General features: G+C 52.7%; 5 protein-coding genes across 5 annotated transcripts; 4 read left to right on the top strand and 1 right to left on the bottom strand.

The window, feature by feature from the left end:
• Positions 1 to 3,000: 3,000 nt before the first annotated feature.
• ACET3X_007252 (uncharacterized protein) lies at positions 3,001 to 7,131 on the top strand. Its single transcript, XM_069453686.1, has 4 exons — positions 3,001 to 3,325; positions 3,421 to 5,389; positions 5,506 to 5,980; positions 6,470 to 7,131. The coding sequence occupies exons 1-4, from the start codon at positions 3,323 to 3,325 to the stop codon at positions 6,510 to 6,512; spliced, it is 2,490 nt and encodes an 829-aa protein (XP_069304415.1). The 5' UTR covers positions 3,001 to 3,322; the 3' UTR covers positions 6,513 to 7,131.
• Positions 7,132 to 9,293: 2,162 nt separating this feature from the next.
• Positions 9,294 to 11,742, top strand: ACET3X_007253 (uncharacterized protein; the record flags this gene model as incomplete). Its single annotated transcript, XM_069453697.1, has 5 exons — positions 9,294 to 9,414; positions 9,471 to 9,604; positions 9,652 to 9,900; positions 9,947 to 10,792; positions 10,837 to 11,742. 5 exons carry the CDS (start codon positions 9,294 to 9,296, stop codon positions 11,740 to 11,742), a joined length of 2,256 nt encoding a protein of 751 aa, XP_069304416.1.
• Positions 11,743 to 13,830: 2,088 nt separating this feature from the next.
• ACET3X_007254 (uncharacterized protein) lies at positions 13,831 to 15,982 on the top strand (the record flags this gene model as incomplete). The annotated part of the gene is made up of 1 exon (XM_069453708.1): positions 13,831 to 15,982. Exon 1 carries the CDS (start codon positions 15,299 to 15,301, stop codon positions 15,980 to 15,982), a length of 684 nt encoding a protein of 227 aa, XP_069304417.1. The 5' UTR covers positions 13,831 to 15,298.
• Positions 15,983 to 17,031: 1,049 nt separating this feature from the next.
• Positions 17,032 to 19,296, top strand: ACET3X_007255 (uncharacterized protein; the record flags this gene model as incomplete). The annotated part of the gene is made up of 5 exons (XM_069453719.1): positions 17,032 to 17,059; positions 17,128 to 18,048; positions 18,104 to 18,511; positions 18,825 to 18,911; positions 18,974 to 19,296. 5 exons carry the CDS (start codon positions 17,032 to 17,034, stop codon positions 19,294 to 19,296), a joined length of 1,767 nt encoding a protein of 588 aa, XP_069304418.1.
• A 2,173-nt stretch (positions 19,297 to 21,469) lies between these two features.
• Positions 21,470 to 22,049, bottom strand: ACET3X_007256 (uncharacterized protein; the record flags this gene model as incomplete). Its single annotated transcript, XM_069453730.1, has 3 exons — positions 21,470 to 21,574; positions 21,628 to 21,865; positions 21,931 to 22,049. The coding sequence occupies 3 exons, from the start codon at positions 22,047 to 22,049 to the stop codon at positions 21,470 to 21,472; spliced, it is 462 nt and encodes a 153-aa protein (XP_069304419.1).
• Between the last annotated feature and the right edge of the window lie 373 nt (positions 22,050 to 22,422).

Here is a 22,422-nt window from a genome sequence, read left to right on the forward strand (position 1 = left end):
CATACCTTTATACTCAGTCCTCGCAGTATTAGTGCTACATCTTGCAGCATGGGAGATGCTTCAAAGATACAAGGGGCGAGTATTGGTGCTACTGATCATAGACGTCATGGTCATCGTTCTAGCCGCACGCAGTTCGATCGCTTATAACGGCGGAGCCTATGGATGGGGTTGGAAAGATTTTGATCCATCATATGAAGAAAGTCCATGTCTGAAGGTCACTTCATTCAATAGTATGGCAATCTTCTTCTGGACTGTCGCTGGATTCTTGTGTCTCGGTGTTACAACATATCTCGTCGATTTCCTTTTTTCTCTGGCCCGGAATCGACCTGGACTATTGGAACGACTCCCAGGCATGATAAGATGGGCAATAATCAGTGTGGGTTTGTGCGCCATGTGGTATCTCATCGCTTGGTTCGTGAAGTTGACCCTCGACATACGATCTCGCGCCGGAGAGAACAACGCGGACAACCGATGGACATTTGGACAGGTGCTGGCGCTTTCCACATGGTCAGTATCAGATTTTCGGAACTCGTGTGACTCATATACTAACTTGTGTCAATCGGCAGGGTCCCTTTCCTGATAGAATTTGGGTATAACATATGGGAAGGGCCAAAGAAAGCAAACGAAGCGCATTCGAATTATCCATCCAAGTCGGTCTTACAGGATTCCTTTGCAATGCGAGCACCAGGAGGAGACGAAGAAAGAGGCAGATTTGCATTGCTCGAGTGAGTGCCACATAGGGTACCTTGCTGTGAACAATTTCTTCCATAATCCTTTTGGTCTTAGTAATGCAATAGACACTTTTGTATCCGGACTTGCCGTGAGTCTCAACGATCTGAACGAACAGGGTCTTTCAAATGAGAGAATTCGCAAGCAACAGAATGCTGGCCGTGAGTCGTCACACCTGGTGGTAACTCAGTAATGTCAACGCTAACATTGGCAAAGCAACGAAGAAGCTCCCAGCGCCAAACACTACCTCCCAGGTGCCCCAGAAAAGCTTGCCCCCAGCTACCACACAAAGGAGAATACCGATGAATACGAAGAAGCATCTGACAAAATCCCACATAGTTTCGACATATAGTCCATGCAGTTCAACGTATCTACTCTGTGGTCGAGGCTGTAGCGGTCGGGGTGACTAAGATGGCAGAAATATCTTGCTTGATGGTGTTGATGTTAGCAGGGTTTTACATTGTGTTCAACCGGGACCTACCTGTATTGATGGATGAAGCAGTGTCCCTCAAAGCCGTTGAGTATATCTTGAGAACGGGCACCAGCTGGGTTGAGAAAGTAAGAGGAAAGGAAAGGCGCAGTTTCAATCCACTGGGGCTGATCGTTGCAAGTTTCCCATATGAAAAATGGGCAGGCTGTTTCACTGTTTGTTGAATCGTAGACTGGACAACCACTGTTTCGATGTTGCTATCCCCCTGAGCTGTCGCGATAGCAATCCCATGGATCATCACTATAGTCGAGGTTGGTCGTGATATCAATGGTCGTCATGGCTTTTTCTCGCTGCTCAGAATATATTTTTCCAGGGCTAGCCAGGTCCAAAGGTTTAGCGAAAGCTAGGAATCTCGTGGAAGAACGGCTGATTATCCGAAACTGTACTTGACGTCAGTATAGATACGCATGCTACGGTATGGCTGGAACATACAGTGACAGGTTTGAGTCTACTGAATTTTCGAAAACAGAACCACCTTCGCAAGAAGCCAATTTGTTTAGCGTACTGTTTTGCCAATGAAGCGAAGATCTCATCTTCATTCTTGGGATCGGCAATTGGAACGTCCACAACACAAGTAGGACATCTTTCAGAGTCTTCCGACCCCCAAAGCAAGAACACACAGCTTGCACCATCTTTTTTGTCAGCTTCCTTTTGGAAGTAGGTGAAAATGTCATCTTCAGGCCGCTCTGACGGCTTTGGCGATATGTCGTGCATGCGCCCCGGCTGTCTGTTCTCGGGAATCTTTAGGCCATGGTTGGAAGCAATCTGGATTCCAGTCGCTTCCGTCGCAACGTCTTTTGTGCTGGCCCTGGCGAGAGCTCTAGGCGGCGGTGCCGGAGGTTTTGCAAACAACGGTAACATGATATGGATTGAAGTGAATAATGTCGACTGAAGACGACAACGGAGAAGAGTGGCTCATATCTGTAAAGCCACAACACTGCAACTTGTGCAAACGACAACTAGGCAACACTACGCCTCATAACTACCTGCATGTTCCAATGCGAGGGATCAAGGCAGACAAGCAGAAATGCTTTTCATTTCCTACTTTGCATACGAGGCTGAAGACAGTGCCTGTTTGTGGCGAAGCAAGGCTGATATTGCCATGACCTGCCGCAACCTTGTTCATAACATTCGTCAGAAGTGCTAGACAGAGCTCTCAAATTGCAGTGATGCCGAATGGGAAAGTCTGATACGCGTTGTAAGATTTGCATGCTACCGAAACGCCGAAGACGTCATGCACAGCTGACTTGTCTGAGAATCTGCTCGCCTCAGGTATTCGAAACCCGGCGTGGAGATGTTCAGGTTTGAGATGTAGAGCCTGACATTTGTCTGGATCCCCAGCGCGGGGAACGGTTAAGTTGCGAAACGCGTGGAGTGGACTCTGAGTGGAGTGAGCCGGAAGGGCTCACCTCGACGATCCTGGTCGGTGTTGCAGTAGCTTGTTGACGTGGCAGCAACTGAGCAGCGACTGCACGGCGGAGGATGCGGGATCACGGTCCTCCCACGAAGCAATAACAAAAATGGTTCACCACTGGACAGAACTCAGCCTCGAATGCACTATCGCGACGCGGATCGACGGATTCAGCGGATGGCGGAGGCGTCGAGGGAGGAGGGCGAGCGGTGATAGGACCCACATTGTGGGGTATCGTCGCTTGACGGGCTTGTCGCAACGTCATTGGGTAGCAGCGCGGCACTTCCGGTCCACTCCCGGTCGACAGCCAACGTTGACTGCATATGCACGGCGTGGCTGGCCTGGCTGAATTTCCTCGTCGTTGCTTCTTCGAGTTCACCATGCATTCTCCTCGTCTTCCGTGTACCGCAGTGCCATGATGATGGCGCACGCCAGCTGTGACGTTCCCCAGGCCTTGAGGCGTACCACGACATGCACCGTTTGCTTGCGTTGCCCTTTTCAGCTTCTCTCGTCGCACTGCGTGTGCTTGTAATCGCTTCAGCATGCAAGGAATCGCACATCGCGTCACAGTCTATATTCACTCTCCTCACACCATCGCCATCCCCGCACCAGGCCTTTGCCGCCAATATCAGTTTCATTGACGCAATCTCCGCTCTGCTGACAGCAGCTGTGCCCTGTGACCTCTACATAGCATGGTGGGTAGCCAACATAAACACGCTCTTTGCCTCTCTGTCCTTGTCCCGAACTGCCAGATTGCTTTTGGAACTGACGCGGAACCTTCCATACATAGTCGGACCACACAGCACCCTTAGAGGGCTCTGACTCACCCTCCCGACAGCGCAGTCCTACACCAGGCGACCCTACATACCACTACGAAAGCCTCAATGACATAGGCAAGAGCTCTGCTGCTAGTGCACCCTACACCAGACGTCGTCCATCTCGCACCAGCTCGGGCTCGAAAGGCACCCCACCTTCGGCCTCACCGCCACGCGGAGACGACCATGACGAGAGCGAACAGCGGAACAGACCGCCTCGCACAACGCTGAAGAAGCTCTTGAGACGCGACTCGCACCACGTTGATACGGCATCGACGTCACAAGGCAACCAGGAAGAGTTGGATGAGGAGGGGAGCACCATTGGCTACATGCCAAGGCTCGGCCAGATAAGAGAGAGTAAGAGCAAGGTCAGCACACGAACAAGACGGCGGGGAAGGTCTGTTGTCAGCTCCCCAGCCGATGCTCGGGTCCTCCGTCGCCGGCACACAGGCGACAACTCAGTGAAACGCTCGCACGCACGTGACAAACGTAGTTCTTTGCAGCGGCATGCTGGGGACATGGCCAACGTGTCAGACCCCTCCCTGGTCTCGAGTGTGACGCAACAATCAGATGTCTCGAGCGGCAGCAACTCGACAGCATTGCAGAGGCCGTATAGCGGTTATAGCAACGTCGTCCAGTATCTAGAGCCTGATGAAAGCCATAGTCCGTCTGCATCAACCACCGTAGAGAGTCCGGCTCCACACAGTATCAACGCCACCCAGCCTGCAGTCTTCCAATATCTTCAATCTAGCGACGAAACGACCGAGAACTTTTCGCCTACGCCCACCGACCTTCAAGCCATGCCTCCTTCCATCATTGCCTCGTCGTCTTCTTCGTCATCAAGTGACACCCAACACGACGACGGTCGGTCGTCTGTAGCAGCAGACTCGCAACACACCATCGACTCCCCCATGACCTCACCAGCCTCAACACGGAGATCTTTCCAAACATCATCACACCTCCCCAACCAGGAATTCCGCAAGTTCAAGAAGCCGTTGTACGCTAGCAGCTTCGTGCATGGCCCTGGGGACGAAGCTGAAGGCACCCAGGAAGAAGGCAGTGACGAGAGTGGCAGTGGCTCAGAAAGCGAGGAGGAAGTGAATCACAAGAACCAGATACCTGGCAACCATGCCACGGTGACCATGCCTCCCCGGGCTCCGTCGACAGGTTCTCACCAAAGCGATCCACACGCCAGCCGTCTCAAACAACAGGAGCGCGAACTAGCAAACCACATCCTCCAAGCCCCAGAGCCATATCAAAACTACCAATACGGCGCAGACCAACCCACGTACAACTATCCACCAATGCCAATGTACAATCCACAAGGCTACTCCAGCGCATCTCCCGCAGCAATGAACGCAGCCACCAGCTCAGCACCCGGCTGGCCACCCATGGCCTCCTTCCCAGCCCCACTAGCCATTGGCTACGCGCCTCACCAATCCCCAGAAACGGCACACGCGCATCCCCTGTCGACAATACGACCCCCTGACAACATGAGTATGATCCAGCAGCAGCACATGCCCCCTCCCTTTTCCCCACACGCTACCCACCCGCCGCTATACCAACACCACGCATCGCCATCCAATAGCCAAACCAAATCAACGGTAATCGGCTACGAACTGCTCGCCACCGAGCTCAGCAGATCAACTGCATCACGTCGGAGCGGCGGCGGTGGCAGTGGGAAAAAGAAGCGTGGCCTCGTGCCCATGTACAGGAAATTCGAGCACCTGAATCACCGCGTGTTGTTGCATTTACAAGACGAGACGAGCGAGCTGGAACAAGAGTTGCGCAATCTAGATGAATGTATCGCACAGAGCACACCGCGCGACGCAGACGGGTATGTGTTTCCGGCGTCGAGGCGCGGAGACGCGCGGTATGGCGGGGACTTGCATTTCAAGCGGACGGAGCTGCTGGGGCGGATTTACCAGAAGCTAGAGCAGTATAGTAAGTTTGTCGTGGCGTGTGAACTAGATCGAGGTGTGGCGTAGTGGATGGTCCCCTGCTGCTGCTACGACCAGCTGATTGTTCCCTTTGCTGACTCGGGTTCTGACTACGTGTAGACAAGGCGTTGGCGTCGTTTAACCAGGTATCGATAAGCCTTGAGCGGCCTTCTCAACAGGCTATCCACGACTACCGCGAGTGGATGGACGCACACGAGCCAATCGACGAGACGGAATCAGCATTCCTAGAACGAGACGACGACTTGGTCACGATCGGTAGTGGTAATAGTAGTGGTAGTAGTAGTGCACGCAAGCCTGCTACTACTACTGCAGTACCGACGCCTCCTCCAGCTCCTAGTACAGCAACGGCGGCAACCGGACAACCAGACGCGTCCCCTCGATCCACGGCGCCACCAGCGATTACCTTGCCACTACTCGCCGTGCTACCCCTCGTGGCGTTTGCGATTGTGCCGACGCTACTCGGACGCGTCGTTGTTATCCTGGGAGCGATTTGCGTGCTGGGGAAGATGGTTAGGGAGACGCCGGTGGTGGTGGGGATGTTGTCGTTGAGGGATTGGGGTGTGGTTGCTGCTGTGTAAGTTTCCGTTTTCTTTTCGTTTTTTTCTCTTGTTGCGACAAGATTTCGGCCCAATGGGCATTGTCGTGACGTCGTGTCGTGTTCTTGTCTTGGAACCCAAGATCCCAAGACAGACAAGGGAGGGAAGGGAAGGAGCGCGTGGGGGCCACGAATAAACGAAGCAGACACGGGTACATGCCTCACACCTCACCTCACCTCACCTTACATGTAAGCGGAGATTTGGTGGCAGTTCCCACGTGAACCGCGTCTTTTCCTCTCGCCCGGCACGGAGAAATTTCCGGGTGCTAGACAAACCGTCTTTCCTCTCCCTTCCTTCATTTCAAGCCCACATGCTTAGATTCATTATGCCGGCCGGAGAGCGACCATTTCTTACTTTCTCCCTCTTCGCCCGAACCGTTTCCTGAGGCGGTGCACCAACCCACTCACCCCGCCCACTCCCGAATAAACACAAGATGCTTAAGCTAACGCCAAACTTACAAAAACCAGCTATTTTGGGGTAAACGTGCTCCTCGCAGCGCTCGTGCGCTAAATAAACGGCTTGGCGACGGGTTTTCGATATAGTTCGCATGGGAACGAGGACTGAGAAGAGGAAGATGAGGGGTTCATGACTCGCGAGTTGAACAAAGGCAGGCGCGCTACAGCAGACAGGCATGCATGCAGGCCACCTGAATCTGAAGAAGCTCCGTGCGCGACCCCCCCAACCCGAAAACTGGACGGACGGCGATCATTCTGCGCGTCGTCGGCCGTTCCCCAAAGTGTGCAAGGCGCGTTAGGGTGTCTGAGATTCGCGAGGTAAGGTCTTGTTCTCCCGCATGTTTAGACAGCAGAATTTGGCCGAAGAGATCGCGAGCGAGCGATGGATTGTGGAGAGGAGCGGTTGGTCTTTGGCCTTGTTTATTTCCTGTTTGGTTTGCTTGCCGTGAGCCGAGATGGTTGTACAGTATGCATGTGGATATGTATATGTGCGTTATTATGTATGTACTATACGAGGGTTCGCAGGCGTTCGCGCTTTTTACTACATGTATTTGTCCGACACGGCGCGGCGCATGTGTAATGCTGGGGATCATCTGTTATTCTTTTCTTATTTTTCGGGAATTGGGAAACGTAAATGACAGGAAGGGTGGTGTGCAGCCGACTAGATGTATTGGTTATCCTCTCCATTGGGAATCTTGTTTCCTTGTTTGGAACGTTCGGCTTTTGTTGCTGTTGTTGTCGTGATGGTATACGTACAATACACAAAAACTCACGGGATGTCGCTGTTTTCGGTCCTGCCGGGGCAGCAGCTGCCAAACCAACGTGGGTGCACGGTGCGCGCGCGCGCGCAAGCAGGGGTTAAGCACCGTGGGCGGCTACCAGAGATACTCTATCCAAAGCAGACCAACATGAATCGCAAGCAGAATCCGCTTCGAAGGATTCATTTGTTTTGTTTGTTCAAATCTCCAGTTCCTGGTTTGGGAATAGAAAGCGGAGCGGGGGTGTGTGCGCGCACCAGACTAGGTACGGTAGAGGGCTATGGCGTGATGGATGGGGATTCCGAGTGAACGACTCAGTTCGGTGGGAAGGGGCCCTGCATGTGACTGAATCCATTCGATGCTGGTCACATCCGTTCACACACAATTCGTATTTGTATATGCTGCGCATTACCGAAATCAAACTCTTTTTTGGGTTGTATTTTATTTAATTGGGTAGTTGTCCCGTGTGCAGAGGCGATCCTGTGGCGCAAGTACGGTAGTGCAATGGCAATCACGCTGCGCGCGGTATTTGATAGTCGAATGGAAAATTGCCGATCGCTAGCGACGCGGGCGGGAGAAGAGAGAGGGCTATCAATTGTGTGGGCGCATTTTGGCAACAACATTGCGATAGTCGCGCGTCGCTGATTCTACTTGATGGAGCGGGCACGGAGAGAAACGGGTGGTGCAGGATCATCGGACCGAAGACAGTCAAGATGACGATGATGATGTAGGATGGGAAAATGGCAGTGTCAATGATCGTCGACAACGGGCACGGAGAAGCGAGTCAGTCGACGAGGTGAGTTGATAACGGAGACGGAGACGAACGAGGTGTGCATGGCCCACCTCCACATGTTTTGGTGCCGCTGCCATTCGTGGACCGTGGTACACGCCAGATGCAGACAGGGCACCGGCGCGTCCTGGGTTCCTTGTTCTCGGCAGCTGGATGCACAGCTAGATTAATACAATGCACGGTAATGTCGACAAAGACAGCAAAGACTACAGTACGGTGACATGGATAGACGGAGAGGTGCAGCCAGATGCGGCTGGAAAGTCAAATGGGTGTGGTGCAGCTGGCGTCGGGCTTGACGTGGGCTAGTCGGCCTTAGCCAGGAACCAGCGGCGTCGCTTGGGCGCGGGCCACGTCCTGCATCCAGCACCAGCAGAGGAGGATCGGGGTTTTTTATTCAGGGGAAGGCGAGCGAACAAACGGGCAGCTGACCACAGTTTCAGACGGGGGGAGGGGAGGGGGGAGAGGAGAGGAGAGGAGACCCTGGTGCTCGTATGGCTAACTCGATGGGGGCTGCTGTGCAATGGACAATACGTTGCAAGTGGCAGGGGACAGTAGTGTATGCCGTCGCCTGTCGCTCCATTGTCTGCCCGTCTGCCCATCTGCATCTGCATCAAGATAGTCGGCGCGTTGTTTTGCTGTGGGTTTGGCCGTTTGCCCGTGCAGCCCTCACAGTCTCCGCGCCCGGTCCACTCTTCTACGACGCACTGAAACACGCGTGAATCTGTAGCCAGGCCCACTCCACACACTGCCCCTTCGTCCCACGGCCGTCACCGTCACATGGTCAGCAATTCACCAGGTCAGCAATCCACAAAGTCACCAAGTCACTACATCGCCTCCAAGCAACGCGAGCGAACAGCCAGCACCAGAGCAGTAGTTGGCAGTTGGCATGTCGCAGCTGGCCCATTGCCCACTCACCGTCTGAGCTCCCTCACTCTCCCCCGCGGCCCCCTCCCGGCCATTCACGTCGTCGCAGCTGCCCTCGCCCTCTCCGACACGCAAACGACGGAGGCACCGCCTAATCTGCCCGTCCACCACACAATCCACGCCCTTCGCTTCTCGCTCGACGGGCCCTCCCGCTGCAATTCCCCTGTAGACGGCGCTGATTGACGCACGCGCGCCCCGTCTCCTGCCGCGACCGCGCCCACCCATACCCATCAGGTCACCGCTTCCCGCTCCTGCTCCTCCTCCTCCCCCTCCCCCAAACATGGCAGTCTCGATGCTGCACGCCCCCTCGCGCGCCTCGACATCGTCGTCGTCGTCGTTTGTCCCCGTCTCGCGCCAGAACACAATGTCGTCGCACGACGGCTCGCGCTCGGTGCGCCAGTCGAAGCGCTACTCCGTCACCGCCCTCTATCTGTCCATGTCCGCAAAGGACAAGGAGCTCGAGATTGAAGACGACCTGGCCAGAGGTATGCGCCCCACCGTGTGCGTGCTGCCATGCGCCCACAAGGCTAACCGTTGGCAGCCCAGAAGATACTCCGCGAACTCAAGGCCAAGATCTCGTCGCAGTCCAAGAAGAACTTTGTCCTGGAAAAGGATGTGCGCTACCTCGACTCGCGGATAGCCCTGCTGATCCAGAACCGCATGGCGCTCGAGGAGGTGCGTTGGCCAGCCATTCATGTGCCGCGCTCTACTGACCATGGCAGCAAAACGAAGTCGCCGACCACCTCGCAGACGGCCTCGAACTCCAGGAAGGCTTCTTTCCCAACGACGAGAAGACGCAGAAGTACGGCAACCTGCTGTTCCTCCTCCAGTCCGAACCACGCCACATTGCCCATCTGTGTCGGCTCGTCTCCATGGCCGAGATTGACGCGCTGCTGCAAACCGTCATGTTCACAATCTACGGAAACCAGTACGAGAGTCGCGAAGAGCACTTGCTCTTGACCATGTTCCAGGTACGTTGTCGATTCGGGGGCCACGAACCATGCTGACCCACTACAGTCGGTTCTCACATACCAGTTCGACAACACCCCAGACTACAGCTCGCTCCTGCGCGCAAACACACCAGTCTCGCGCATGATGACCACATATACCCGGCGAGGACCCGGTCAGAGCTACCTCAAGGTCGTCCTGCAGGACAGCATCAACTCGCTCATCGAGCTCAAGGATCTCGACCTCGAGATCAACCCGCTCAAGGTGTACGAGAAGATGGTGACTGAGCTTGAGATCCAGGGAAAACTGCCCCCAAATCTGCCCAAAGGCGTCACCGCAGAGCAGGCGGCCGAGAACGAGACTGTCCAGAACATCATCACACCGCGCGTCAACATGCTCATGGAGATTGCCAACAACTTTCTCACAACCATCATCAAAGGCCTCGAGGAGACACCCTACGGCATCCGGTGGATATGCAAGCAGATTCGGAGTCTGTCGAGACGAAAGTATCCTGATGCCCAGGACCAGACCATATGCACCCTCATCGGCGGCTTCTTCTTTCTGCGCTTCATCAACCCCGCCATTGTCACACCCAGGTCATATATGCTCATCGATGTGCTGCCCGCGGAAAATCCCAAGCGGACGCTGACGTACATTGCCAAGATGCTGCAGAATCTCGCAAACAAGCCGTCGTATGCAAAGGAGCCGTACATGGTCAAGCTGCAGCCTTTTATCCACCAAAACAAGGAGCGCATCAACAAGTTCCTGCTGGACCTCTGCGAAGTACAGGACTTTTACGACACCCTCGAGATGGACAACTACGTTGCTTTGTCCAAGAAGGACCTGGAGCTTTCCATTACGCTAAACGAAGTGTATGCGACGCACTCGCTGTTGGAGCGACATGCTGCTGAGCTTGTGAGTGGATAGCGACTCTTGCATTTCCGTACTAACAGGTCCAGGCCAAAGAAGACAGCTCGCATCTGGGTGTCATTCTACAGGAACTCGGCAGCGCACCAGCCCAGCTTCCACGGAAAGAGAATCGCGCCATTAACCTCCCACTATTCAGCAAGTGGGAAACACCACTCGACGACCTCACAGCAGCCCTCGATATCACCCAAGAAGAAATCTTCTTCATGGAAGCAAAGTCGACGTTTGTCATGATCCTCCGCTCGCTCCCCTCCAACACCTCCATCACACGACGGCCGCTCCGACTCGACCGCATCGCCGAAGCAGCCGCCACCACAAAGAACGACTCCATCATGGTCAAGAAGGGCATCCGCAGCATGGAGCTGCTCTCTCAACTCCAAGATCTAGGTGTCATTGACAAGGAAGACGGCTTCTCGCTGCTGCGCGACGAAGTCGAACAAGAGCTGGTGCACCTGGGCTCCATGAAGGAAAAAGTCATTGAAGAGACACGCAAGCTCGAAGAAGTGTTCCGCACCATCCGCGATCACAACGGCTTCCTCGTCAGCCAGCTCGACACATACAAATCCTACCTCCACAACGTCCGCAGCCAATCCGAAGGCAAGACGCGGAAACAGCAAAAGCACCAGGTCCTCGGCCCGTATAAATTTACGCACCAACAGCTCGAACGCGAGGGAGTCATCCAGAAGAGCAATGTGCCGGAGAACCGACGCGCCAATATCTATTTTAATTTTACGAGTCCGTTGCCCGGCACGTTTGTCATTTCGTTGCATTACAAGGGCAGGAATAGGGGGTTGCTTGAACTCGATCTCAAGCTGGATGATTTGCTTGAGATGCAAAAGGACAACCAGGAAGATTTGGATTTGGAGTATGTGCAGTTTAATGTTTCCAAGGTGTTGGTGTTGCTGAACAAGAGGTTTGCGAGGAAGAAGGGGTGGTGAGGAATGAGGAGAAAGAGACGGCTTGCTGATTGGTTTGTTGCACTTGCGGCTACGCGCGCAACAAGATTTCGATGGAAGAGTTATGAAAGAGGAAGGAGAAGGAGAAGAGCAAGAAGATACGATACCCCCGATTGTTTATTCATTATCATTACTACTACTATCACCACTACCACGACGGCTTTTCTTGCTGCGATTGGAGGGATTTTTTCGAACAACGGCCAGACAGACGTACACGTACGCCTACAACACATGCATACACAGATCCGACTCTCGTTCATCTTCGTCCCCGGAGTTTCCTTTACTACTACTATCACAACACCAACACCACCACCGGGACGGACATGGCTCGTTTCTACGAAATCCGCATTCCATCCACTCATCCCATCCATCCATCCAGCAAAGGCATGCATCCCGGCGTCGGAGTAACAGGGCGTTACATTGGCAGAGCGCTCTTTGTTACTCTCTTCTTCTACACAACAATCTCCTTTTCAGGATGGATACCCCTACCTTGCCCTGCCTTGGTGTGTGGCGGATAGGTGCTGGTGCTGGGTTTTGGATTTTGAGTTTTGGTCTTGTGCTGCTGCAGGCTATTTGGTTTACGATAGCGTGGGAGTTTTGGAATGGGGGTTATGGGGTTTCTGGATCATGGGATTATGGGGCGGTGAAGTCTGGCAATTTCCTGCTTTCTCCTTGCTCGTCTGCTACCCCTGTGCGTGGTGGGGTGTTTTGCTTTTCTTGCGCTTTTACCTGTCGACGTCCTTTTTTCTTTCTTGCTGTCGGCATTGGAAGCCGAGCAGCAACAGCAGCAGCGACTGGATATTTGTTTGTTTGCTTGTTTGCTATTATGGGAATCTCACTATGCGATTGCTTCTTTTTCTTTTCCACATTTGCCCCACTTGCTTTGTTCTTTTCGTCAAATCTTTCCATGTCTCTCACTAATACGAGGTCTTCGGCAGGAACCGAGGCTCGCTACCTATTCTATGTCTTTGGCACAACGGGAAAGACTCTTTATGAGTTTGGGTTTGGATTTATTGTTTTCTTTTTGGTGCGAGCAGAGGGGACGATATCCAGATGCTAGCTTTTTGTTCCTTTGACACTTTTGTATGATATATAGGAATGATGCGTACGTAGATGCGAGTGACGAGAGTAGTGGTATTTTTGTAGAAACATTAGCAATGCTGATCGTTTGCGGCTGTGGTTGAATGTCCAAAGTTACGGTGAAGTATGGATGCATCGACATCACTGACAATGGCATCTGAGCATGGTCTCTTTTTACTTTTTGTCCAATCCAAGCATGTCAAGAATACATGTCGATGCTACGTACCCTATCTTGATGGAAACAACGCACCGCACAATACATACATACACAACACGGCGTGCGTTGTTCCTACCATGTGTACAGTCCATGCACATGCATCGATTCAGGCACCGGCCCCAGCCCCGGCGATAACGCTGCCCGCTGCCTTGACACGCAACGCTACTGCTACGTCACCTACTAGTCTCGTTCCGTTAACCCCCCCTTCCCCTCCCCTCACAAATGACCTGGTTTGCGTTGATCGCTCCCCACACCCGTCGAGTCGTGAACGCGTACCTGCAATTAATAAACCATGTCCATCATCGGATGCCACCGGGTCTGACATGATCCTTCTTAGGTACTGTTGTTAAGACCCTGGGTAGGTAGGGTAGTAAGCTCGGGGATGAATACGGTTTGCGATGTAGATAAGGATACGGCGGGTGAGCGTATACATGGCGCTACGGATGCAGGATACGGATATCATACACCCACCCACCGCATAGCCCCGTCATGCAAGATATAGTAGCAAAGGACGGGTAGGTGGGTGGTGTGCCTGCTTGGTACTGTACACGTGCGCACGCCATGTGTACAGTACAGCACTGGCACTGGCACGAGCAAGTGAGGCGGCGCGCAGCGGCATCAGGAAGTGAGCTAATGGACCAATCATTGTGACGCAGTGTGCTTCCGCGTGTCGTGTCGTGTCGATCGCTTTCGAGGGACGGGGGATGTGGGTGGGGGGAAGTCAGACGAGGCTACGGGGATCTATGACAACGGCGTCGGGTGTCCGGTGATGACTGTTTCTGACTTGTCCACTTCCTCACTTCGTCCCTGCTGGTGTACGGTATTTCTTGATTTAACAGACGGTTGGTGGTAGTTTTGTTTCGCTGCCCTTTTTTTTTGTTAACCTGGAGGGAGCTTTTGCTTATCTGGGTAACGCATCAACTATCTACCTACCTATCTGCCCTATCGACACTCCAACGCCGTCAACATCACAATGTCCTCCTCCATCGCCATCCCAAAACGCAAAGGCAAAGCGCCCGCACACGACTCCCGAAACACGTCTTCTTCCTCTTCCTCGTCTTCTTCCTCTTCCTCGTCGTCGTCGTCGTCATCATTCGCAAGTCCCTCCACGCCGCACAACTACGCCTACACCTTTACACCCTCCCCGAACCGCTTCTCGTACGGCGGAGGCAGTGGAAGTCCGCGGAGCTATGGGTCGTCGACGCCTGCTTCGTCAGCACAGGGTATGCGGCGCAGGGAGTCATTGATGAGCGAGACGTTTTCGCGACAGGAGCATATTGTTGTTAATGTTGGGGGAGGGGAGGAGGAAGGGGGTGGAGGAGGGGGGTTGAGGTTGATTAGCTGTGTCAAAGCGAGTCAGGGGTTTGATTGGAATCAGGGTATGTGTTTCTATTTCCTATGCTTTCCTTGTTCTCTCTCGTCTTGTGAGGGTGTTGGGGTTGGGGATTTGCATGTCGGACTAATAACGCTGTATGCTGACCGTGTTTGACAGAAATGTTCCTCCCTTCGTACATTGAGTACCACTTTGACGATCTCGAACGCAGACAAGATCCTGTGCAGGATATCATTCTTACGGATGAGGAGGTTAGGAATATGTTTCCTTCCGATACCCGGGTGTAGACGCTTGCGGATACGGATGCATGGGGAGGGACCAGTTGGCTGTGGATATGCATTTGCTTTGGCATCCGAACGGATGATGCGACCCTGGATTTATGTTTATATGGGCTGGGACAGGCGTTTGGTACACGAACATGGGCGTTTGGTTGGATGGCTTCATACGGGACATTGGATTGCGTGGAATAGGGAGTTGGGAGGTTTTACGTGCTGTTGAAGAGGCTTTTGCACTGTTTCTGTCTCTGTATCTCCAATCAAGAATCACACAAGCTGCAAAGCTATGAACACATATTCGGCCGTCTATTGAACGGTGCAGACTGTTCTGCCATTGAGCGCATGCTTCGAGGTGGTGCAGCGACCCCACAGCCTCGGCCCCGATAAGGCAGGCCGATAAGGATCAAGCGTCGCGCGCGGTCCACGTTCCGCGTTCACAAACAAACAGCCAAAACAAACTCGACACAACCCACGACGGCCGTCATTACACCACCCAACATACACCACCACGCCGAAGAGCTCGCCTCTGAGCAACTGCAAAAACCATCTGTCGAATACAACGAACTCACCTCCCTCCAACAAAAGGAAAAAGACACCTCACGCCGCAAACACCACAAACCCCCTCTCCCAACAATGGAACACCGCAAAATCGAACTCCAGTCCCCAGCCGACCTCGCCTACCTCACCAACCAAATCCGCACCGCCGCACGCCAAAAACTCGATCTCCATCTGCCTCCCGTCCCGCCCACCGATCAAACCGCAAACACACCGGACGAACTACGCCGCAGCGTCGAAGACCTAGTCGACACTTTTATTGCACAAGTCCTACACGGCATGCGACACAATATCAGCATCAACGGGCTCGACGTCGTACAGAGCGCTTCTGAAGACGTGGTAGGGAACGGGGATGGGATGGATATCGACGGAAGAGGAGAAGACGTCGAAACCATCGAATACGAAGCTTTTGACGATAAACTCCGCACACAGCTTTCCGCTACGGTAGCGAAGCGCGACGCGCTGATTGCGAAGATAAGTCAGCAGCGGCGTACGACGCCGAAAGTTGCAGCCGAGGAATGGATCAAGAGGTTTGAAGCAGAGAGTGCGGTGCTGCAGAGTGCAGGTCAGGGTGGAGATGTTGACGCGGAGAGTGATGGGGTGGCGGGTGTCGAGGCGCTGCAGAGACAGGACGAGGTGGAGAGGAATTGGGAGAAGGCGGTGCTGGCGCTGCAGAGGTTGAACAAGGGCTTGCCGGAGACGAGGGCGCGGTTGGAGAGGGCGGGGGATGTGGTGGGGTATTTGGGTGGTGGGAAGAAGTGAGGTGCGTTCTTTGGGATGGGGGCGTTGAGGCGTTTGGGTGTTTATGGGAAATAGGCGTTTTGTGAGGGATATGGGATACCCACGGCACTGATATTGCTGGTAAAGCATTGGCGAGATACTAGATCTTTCGTCTTGTTCGCGGATGCAGTATATGTTGTATGAAAGACGGTGTTCGAGAGTGGGTACTACCACTTTGTATATTGCTACATATCTGCAAAAGCACGATTTCAACGCAGCGTCTTCTCTACACGATTCTCTTGCCAACGCTGAGTTGCTGCCATTACAACACTTCGTCTGGACATCAAGAGAAATATGCCGGCAGCGCCCAATGCGATGATAACCTCGAGTCGATGATAGAAAGGTGGTTGCTAGAGAATGGCTGATCATACGATCATTGCATCACCTGAGCGCTTCTCAACCAACAAAAAGTCTCTGTCCCACCTGGGCACACTCTTTGTCCTCCCACTTCCTCCATCCCATCTCTCAAATCTCACACGCACTATCGTTCGCAGCGCATCGCGACACCGACGCATGCTACGGCCCTTTTTCTCCCGCGTCGTCCGAACCGAACCGCATGCTCAACCCTGCCATATAACTACTTGGGTATACCAACAGTACCGGTAGTCCGCAGACATGTCTTAATCTACACAACCAAAAATCACAATCCACCTTTTTGCGCAACGACTTTCCAATCGCAGCGACAATCGCTTGTGGAACTCGCTCGGAACGCTCCGCGCGTCAGGCTTGCACAAGCCATACGTCATGGCGTCGACGCCGACTTTCCGTGCGTCGTCCCGCAAGCACCCGGGTTGTTGATAAAAGTAAAAAAGTGCGGGTTGTCTTTGCTTCAATAATCTCTTGAGCTGCTGCGATAAAAGGAATCGGCTGAGTTGCGAAGTATGAACATGCTTTCGCCGGCTCGCATGTCGGTGTTGCCAGGTGGTATCAGGGAGCTTGCGGCCAGCTCGCGCGTGGGATCTTTATCTCGAACGCGTGCTTTGACAAGCGGAAAGTATGGAAAGAGCTTGGAGCAGAGGAGAGGAATTACGATGGAGAAATTAGATGAAGGAAGAGGCAGTACGTTTTTCAATTGTTACTCTCCTCCAAGATAATACCTTCATAGCCCTAACATCCCTTCCTTCCAGACCGCGAGCGCGTAGTCATCCTCGGATCCGGATGGGCAGGCTTCACAGTCGCCCGCACTCTCGACAGCTCAAAATTCCAAACCGTCGTCGTATCCCCCAGGTCCTACTTCGCATTCACGCCCCTGCTCGCCTCGACCGCCGTTGGTACTCTGGAATTCCGAACTGCCCTCGAACCCGTGCGCAGCCGCCGCACGAGCGTGGAGTTCTTCCAGGGATGGGCCGACGACGTGGATTTCAAGAACCGGACGATCACGATTGAAGAGGCGGTTGATGACCCGAAGCAGGGTGTGGCATTGACTACGGATCGGCATGCAGGCGAGACCAAAGAAGAGAGGGAGATGGAGAAGAAAAAGGATGCGAAAGTGGGAAGGTTGTTTGATCTGCAATATGACAAGTTGGTTGTGACGGTGGGATGTTATAGTCAGACGTTTGGTACCCCCGGTGTCAAGGAACACGCTTTCTTCCTCAAGGACGTAGGCGACGCGCGCAGGATCCGGAATCGCATCTTGGCGTGCTTTGAAGCCGCGGCGCTGCCTACGACTTCTGTTGAGATGAAGAAGCAGTTGCTCAACTTTGCTGTTGTCGGGGGTGGGCCTACGGGAATCGAGTTCAGTGCGGAGCTGCATGACTTGATTAACGAGGATATGAAGAAATTGTACCCGGAGCTTGTGCAGTATCACAAGATTACTGTTTACGATGTTGCGGAGAAGGTATTACCGATGTTTGATAAGAGACTCGCGGGGTATGCGATGCAGAAGTTTAAGCGCAGAGGTATTGATATCAAGACGAGTCACCATGTGGAGGAGTTGAGGCCAGGAGCGCCAGTTGAGAGGAGTATGTCGGACGATCTTGATGATTATCATCTTTATACGCTCAAGGTCAAGGAGGAGGGAGAGATTGGTGTGGGCATGTGTGTTTGGAGTATGTCTTCCCACATTCGTTACGTAAACATACAAATACTGACTTCGACCGACAGGCACAGGACTTATGCAAAACCCTTTCGTCGACCACGCACTATCTTCCGTTCGCGAAGCTCCAACCGACCTACACCTACCATCTTCCTCTTCTGTTCCTGACAAAGACGTAAAATGGATCGTCAAAAAGGACCCAAAGTCGGGCTCCATCATCACTGACGACCACCTCCGCGTCAAGCTGATCCCTTCATCCCCATCTCAACAAAATGAACAAAGCAGCTCCCAGCCCGAAGCAATCCACCCCTCCGTCTTCGCCCTTGGCGACTGCGGTATCATCCAAGACACGACCTACCCCGCCACCGCACAAGTCGCATCTCAAAAAGCTTTCTGGCTCGCCAAACGGCTGAACAAGGGCGACCTATCTCCTTCTTCACCTTCAGAATCTAAAGGATTCACATACAAGGATCTCGGTACGCTGGCGTATATCGGTAATTGGAATGCGTTGTTCCAGGGCGGCGGCAAGTGGGGTGGGAGGTTGCAGGGATATGTGGCGTGGATTATTTGGCGAGGAGCGTATTTGACGCGGACGGTTAGTTGGAGGAATAAGGTGCTTGTGCCGGTGTATTGGGCGGTGAATTGGGTATTCGGGCGGGATGTGAGTAGGTTTTAGGTGAGATGGGTGTGTGGTGAGGTATAGTGTTGAGACTGCTGTCGAGACTGCATGTTTTGCCATTATTGCCGACGTGGGGTCAAGGTGATGTGATTGGAATGCTTGTCATGAAGCTATGTGCATTCTCATCTGTAATCTTGCTGAGTTGGTACTGCGGATTGCACTTTTCTTCATGCAAGCCATTGAGATGTGTCAAACAAGTGCGTACTCTTCCTCTGCTATACCATCGAACTGAATCCAGTCTTGACCAAACCGCCTGTAGATTCGTCGGAACTGAGCCACGTTAAGCATGACATGCACACGACCCCTTCCAAGAGGCCTCAGGATAAAAGGCATGTTGTAGCCGAACCGATTGACGACAACATCCCCGGCTTGTATCCCGACCAGATCTTGACGCCACGTTACTGCAACCTCACCTTCCTCCGTGACTATCAGAGCCCGAGGGCAATCAATGAAACGTTTTGTGATGATCCTCTCTATGACTTCCATCCGTGGAAAACCAACGTTCCTGGCTCCAGACAAAAAAGTAGTTACATCATCCAAACGCACGCGAAATTCGGGATCGAAATTCAGTACCCCATATAGACGTTGCGGAGTTATGTTCAATGGTTTTAGAGTGTTGTGAAAAAAGTCGCACAGCTCAATGGCTCGACTTGCGTTCTCATCGTTCTCAACCTTCCCTTGGGTTTTCGCGTACGAAAAAGCGGCGGAGATCGTACCAATGCGTCGACCTTTTGCAAACAGAATCCGGCCATCTCCTGACACGCGCAGCAAGTCGTTTCACCCCTTCCGCTCGTTCAAAGGTAGCTCGAATGGTTCACGAACCCCAAGGCCACGAAGGGTAGAACAGAACGAAGAAAGATCCTTGAACAACCATGAAGGCTTGCCGTGGCTTTCGTCAAAGATTGTACGGGACGTGAAAGGGAAGTTGAGGTAGAACCCCGGGGATCCTTCTATTATCGCAACCACAGTGGCGTCGGCAAGGACTTTTTGGAAACTCTTCGAGTAGTCGGGTACGATTGGATCCGCTACTCGGAATTCACAAAGTCCAAGTAGGCCATAGACCTTGTCCCGGTTGTCTGTAGCATGAAAGCCATGCGAGTAGGCCAGCCATCGCCATAGGCTGCGGGTTCTCGCACGAGAGCGAGTCAAGCGACGCTCATCTCGCATCTTATCCAAATCTACCATTTTTGTATAGCTATACGTTGGTATTTCATCTTCATAAGTCTCCTCGAAGTGTTAAGAACATGCTTTGAAAGCGAACAAAAAGTTCGCCCACCACGCAACGTGACGTCCTATGCACATGACTGGATCTCTTTCGGCCAGGACGAACTCTTGAATGATCCATAACCCGGAAAACCATGACCGAGAAGCAACGTCCGAAAGGTGACCTTCGAAATGGTCCATATCATAGAACAGCTCGTATTGTTGTAAAAAGCTGGACATCATCGAGTAGCGTTGACTGTTCTCAAAAGGATCGATCATCAATTCTATCCAACTTGCTTCAGTGAGAATTCTAGAAAACGCTTTTTCACAGTGTTCTTGATCTCTGCATGTGTCGGACGATTGCCATTCTCCAAGCCATACCAGTACATTCGTCGCTAACTTGTATATCGACGCCATATGTTGAACTTGTTGCGATCGCTCCTGAACATCATTCTGGTTGATGCACAAAGCGTCGACCCATAATATGCGGGGCTCTCCAGCATCACGGAGACGTCTGAGGCCAAGATCAAGGCTCTCTCTCATAGTAATTAGGGTTCCGTTGAGAGAAGCTTCGTTCGGGCTATCGGTCGTTCCCCATGCATAGGAAAGGGCTTCATATTCGAGGTCTCTGGTTAACTTCTTTGGCAGCAGGCGCATTGAAAGCGGATCATCGTATTGCCAAGGCAGCAGTTCTAGCAGTCGGATTTCTCCATTTTCGAAATCGATGTTTGAGTTGGCCGGAAGGTGTGGATTGCGAGGCACGAGGGCTTGCGAATTCTCTTCCCGAGAAGGCTCGCTCATTGTGAGAGTGAACCGAGCGGTTGCTCGGCGGGAAGAGGACTAGAAACAATCGATGATACTATGGTAGGCTAAGAGACAATGCGCATACGCACGCCAGTGCAAAGGCGACGGGAGCCCATCGTCTGGGAGGAAACTGGAGTGAAGTGGCCGCGATATCAGAGAAGTGACGACTATAACATCTATTGCGATAAGATTCTAGATAGATACGACAAGGCTGAGAAACAGCTACGTGGACGGCATAGATTGGATGCCGTATATTATCCGCAGCAGGTGGGGTATTTGTAACCGGTGTGGCGTCGAAGCGCGTCGCATCGAACCGGAAGGCAAGCTGGGTCGGGCGGCGGGGTGCTTGGTTCCAAGGCATATTTATACAAGCGTGCGCCCTCTGCAAGTCGCACACCACCAAGGTAGCGACGGCAAGGTTGTCTCGATCTATTCAATCTGTCGACAGATTCCATAAGCCATGACAGGACTTTGCCGTAGTAAAGCTTATAGGGGTAGGCTCCAGCCTCTTGCCGCCTCCACTCCTGTTAACAACTTAAAGAGTAGTTCGATTCGTATTGTCTTTGCGTAGGCGGATGTTAAAAGACACGGTAGCAGAAATGTTCCATATCGGTAAGGCTGTATAGTATTGATACAGAACGCACGCGAGTGATGATGCAATCAATCATTCCCCGGGCTTATCAGCCACATATTTCTTGCAATGAACCTTGTGTCTCTTCCACTCCCGTTTTTGACATTCCTGGGAACATTAGAACGCTGACCTGCATCTACTGCATGCTTTCAGCTCATTGAACTTGAACAGGCGAGGAAGGCCATCGTTCCGAATGCGAAAATCGATAAGTCCAAAAGGACACTGCGCCGAGCACGTTACGAAGGCCAATCTAGGTTCCATTCTGTCGAACATACCTTTGTACTTGAGCAAACCATCGTTCCTGTACTCGCGCCTTGCAAACGAGCTTCTTTAGCATCAGAAAGCTGGTCCATATCTTCAAGGATTAAACACAATTGCTCCTTGGCTAGTATAGCACTGCCTTTACCCTCGCGTCCAGCGAATTCTGCAGAGTATATTTCCAGGCTTTTCTCAATAGCTTCTTTTGCCTCTTGTAATCTAGATGCCTTGCGATATTCCGATCCGATCAAGTACCTGTAGTTTTGGTATGCGAAGTAAGTAGACATATCAGACCGGGGTTGCATCTTTGCTCTTCTTACCAAGCACCGGCAACTGGCCCAGACTCGGCCTCGTAGACGCCTAGTCTGAGTTGCAACGTCTCATGAGCAAGCTCTACAACGCGCTCCGTATCTCCAGCTCTACCCGCGGCCGCATTCATCAAGACCAGCCGTTCTGTTTCCCTGTCTGCCGCTTCAGCTTACGCTGCGGTGACATCATCCCGGAAGTCGGGATGTATAGAGTTCGCCATACGTGGCATGATGTCTAACTTTATGCTATGTTTGTCGTTTTGCTCAAGTATATGTTAATGAATTAGCTGACAGAGATGAGAAGCGTTTGTGACCGCAAAGAAGTTAGATGGAAAATACGTTTTCCGACCCAGTCTGGCGATCTGGCCGCCTGGCACGTGCTTGTGTGGCGCGATCCCCGCCCAAGTTTCATCTCGGCCTTCGGTCGTATCGACACCAACTGTCTCGAGCTTCGATGCAACGGGCTTGTTATCAGGCTCATTCTCGCAGCGATCAAATGCGTAC

The sequence above is a fragment of the Alternaria dauci genome, chromosome 7, assembly GCF_042100115.1.
Source record: "Alternaria dauci strain A2016 chromosome 7, whole genome shotgun sequence".
In the NCBI taxonomy this organism is placed as follows: Eukaryota; Fungi; Ascomycota; class Dothideomycetes; order Pleosporales; family Pleosporaceae; genus Alternaria; species Alternaria dauci.

What these genes read in the sequence shown, in the direction of transcription:
- ACET3X_007252 (XM_069453686.1), top strand. An exon ending in CCAGAAGCTAGAGCAGTATA is followed by an intron (nt 5,390 to 5,505) that starts GTAAGTTTGTCG and finishes GACTACGTGTAG; the next exon opens with ACAAGGCGTTGGCGTCGTTT. An exon ending in TGGGGTGTGGTTGCTGCTGT is followed by an intron (nt 5,981 to 6,469) that starts GTAAGTTTCCGT and finishes TACAAAAACCAG; the next exon opens with CTATTTTGGGGTAAACGTGC.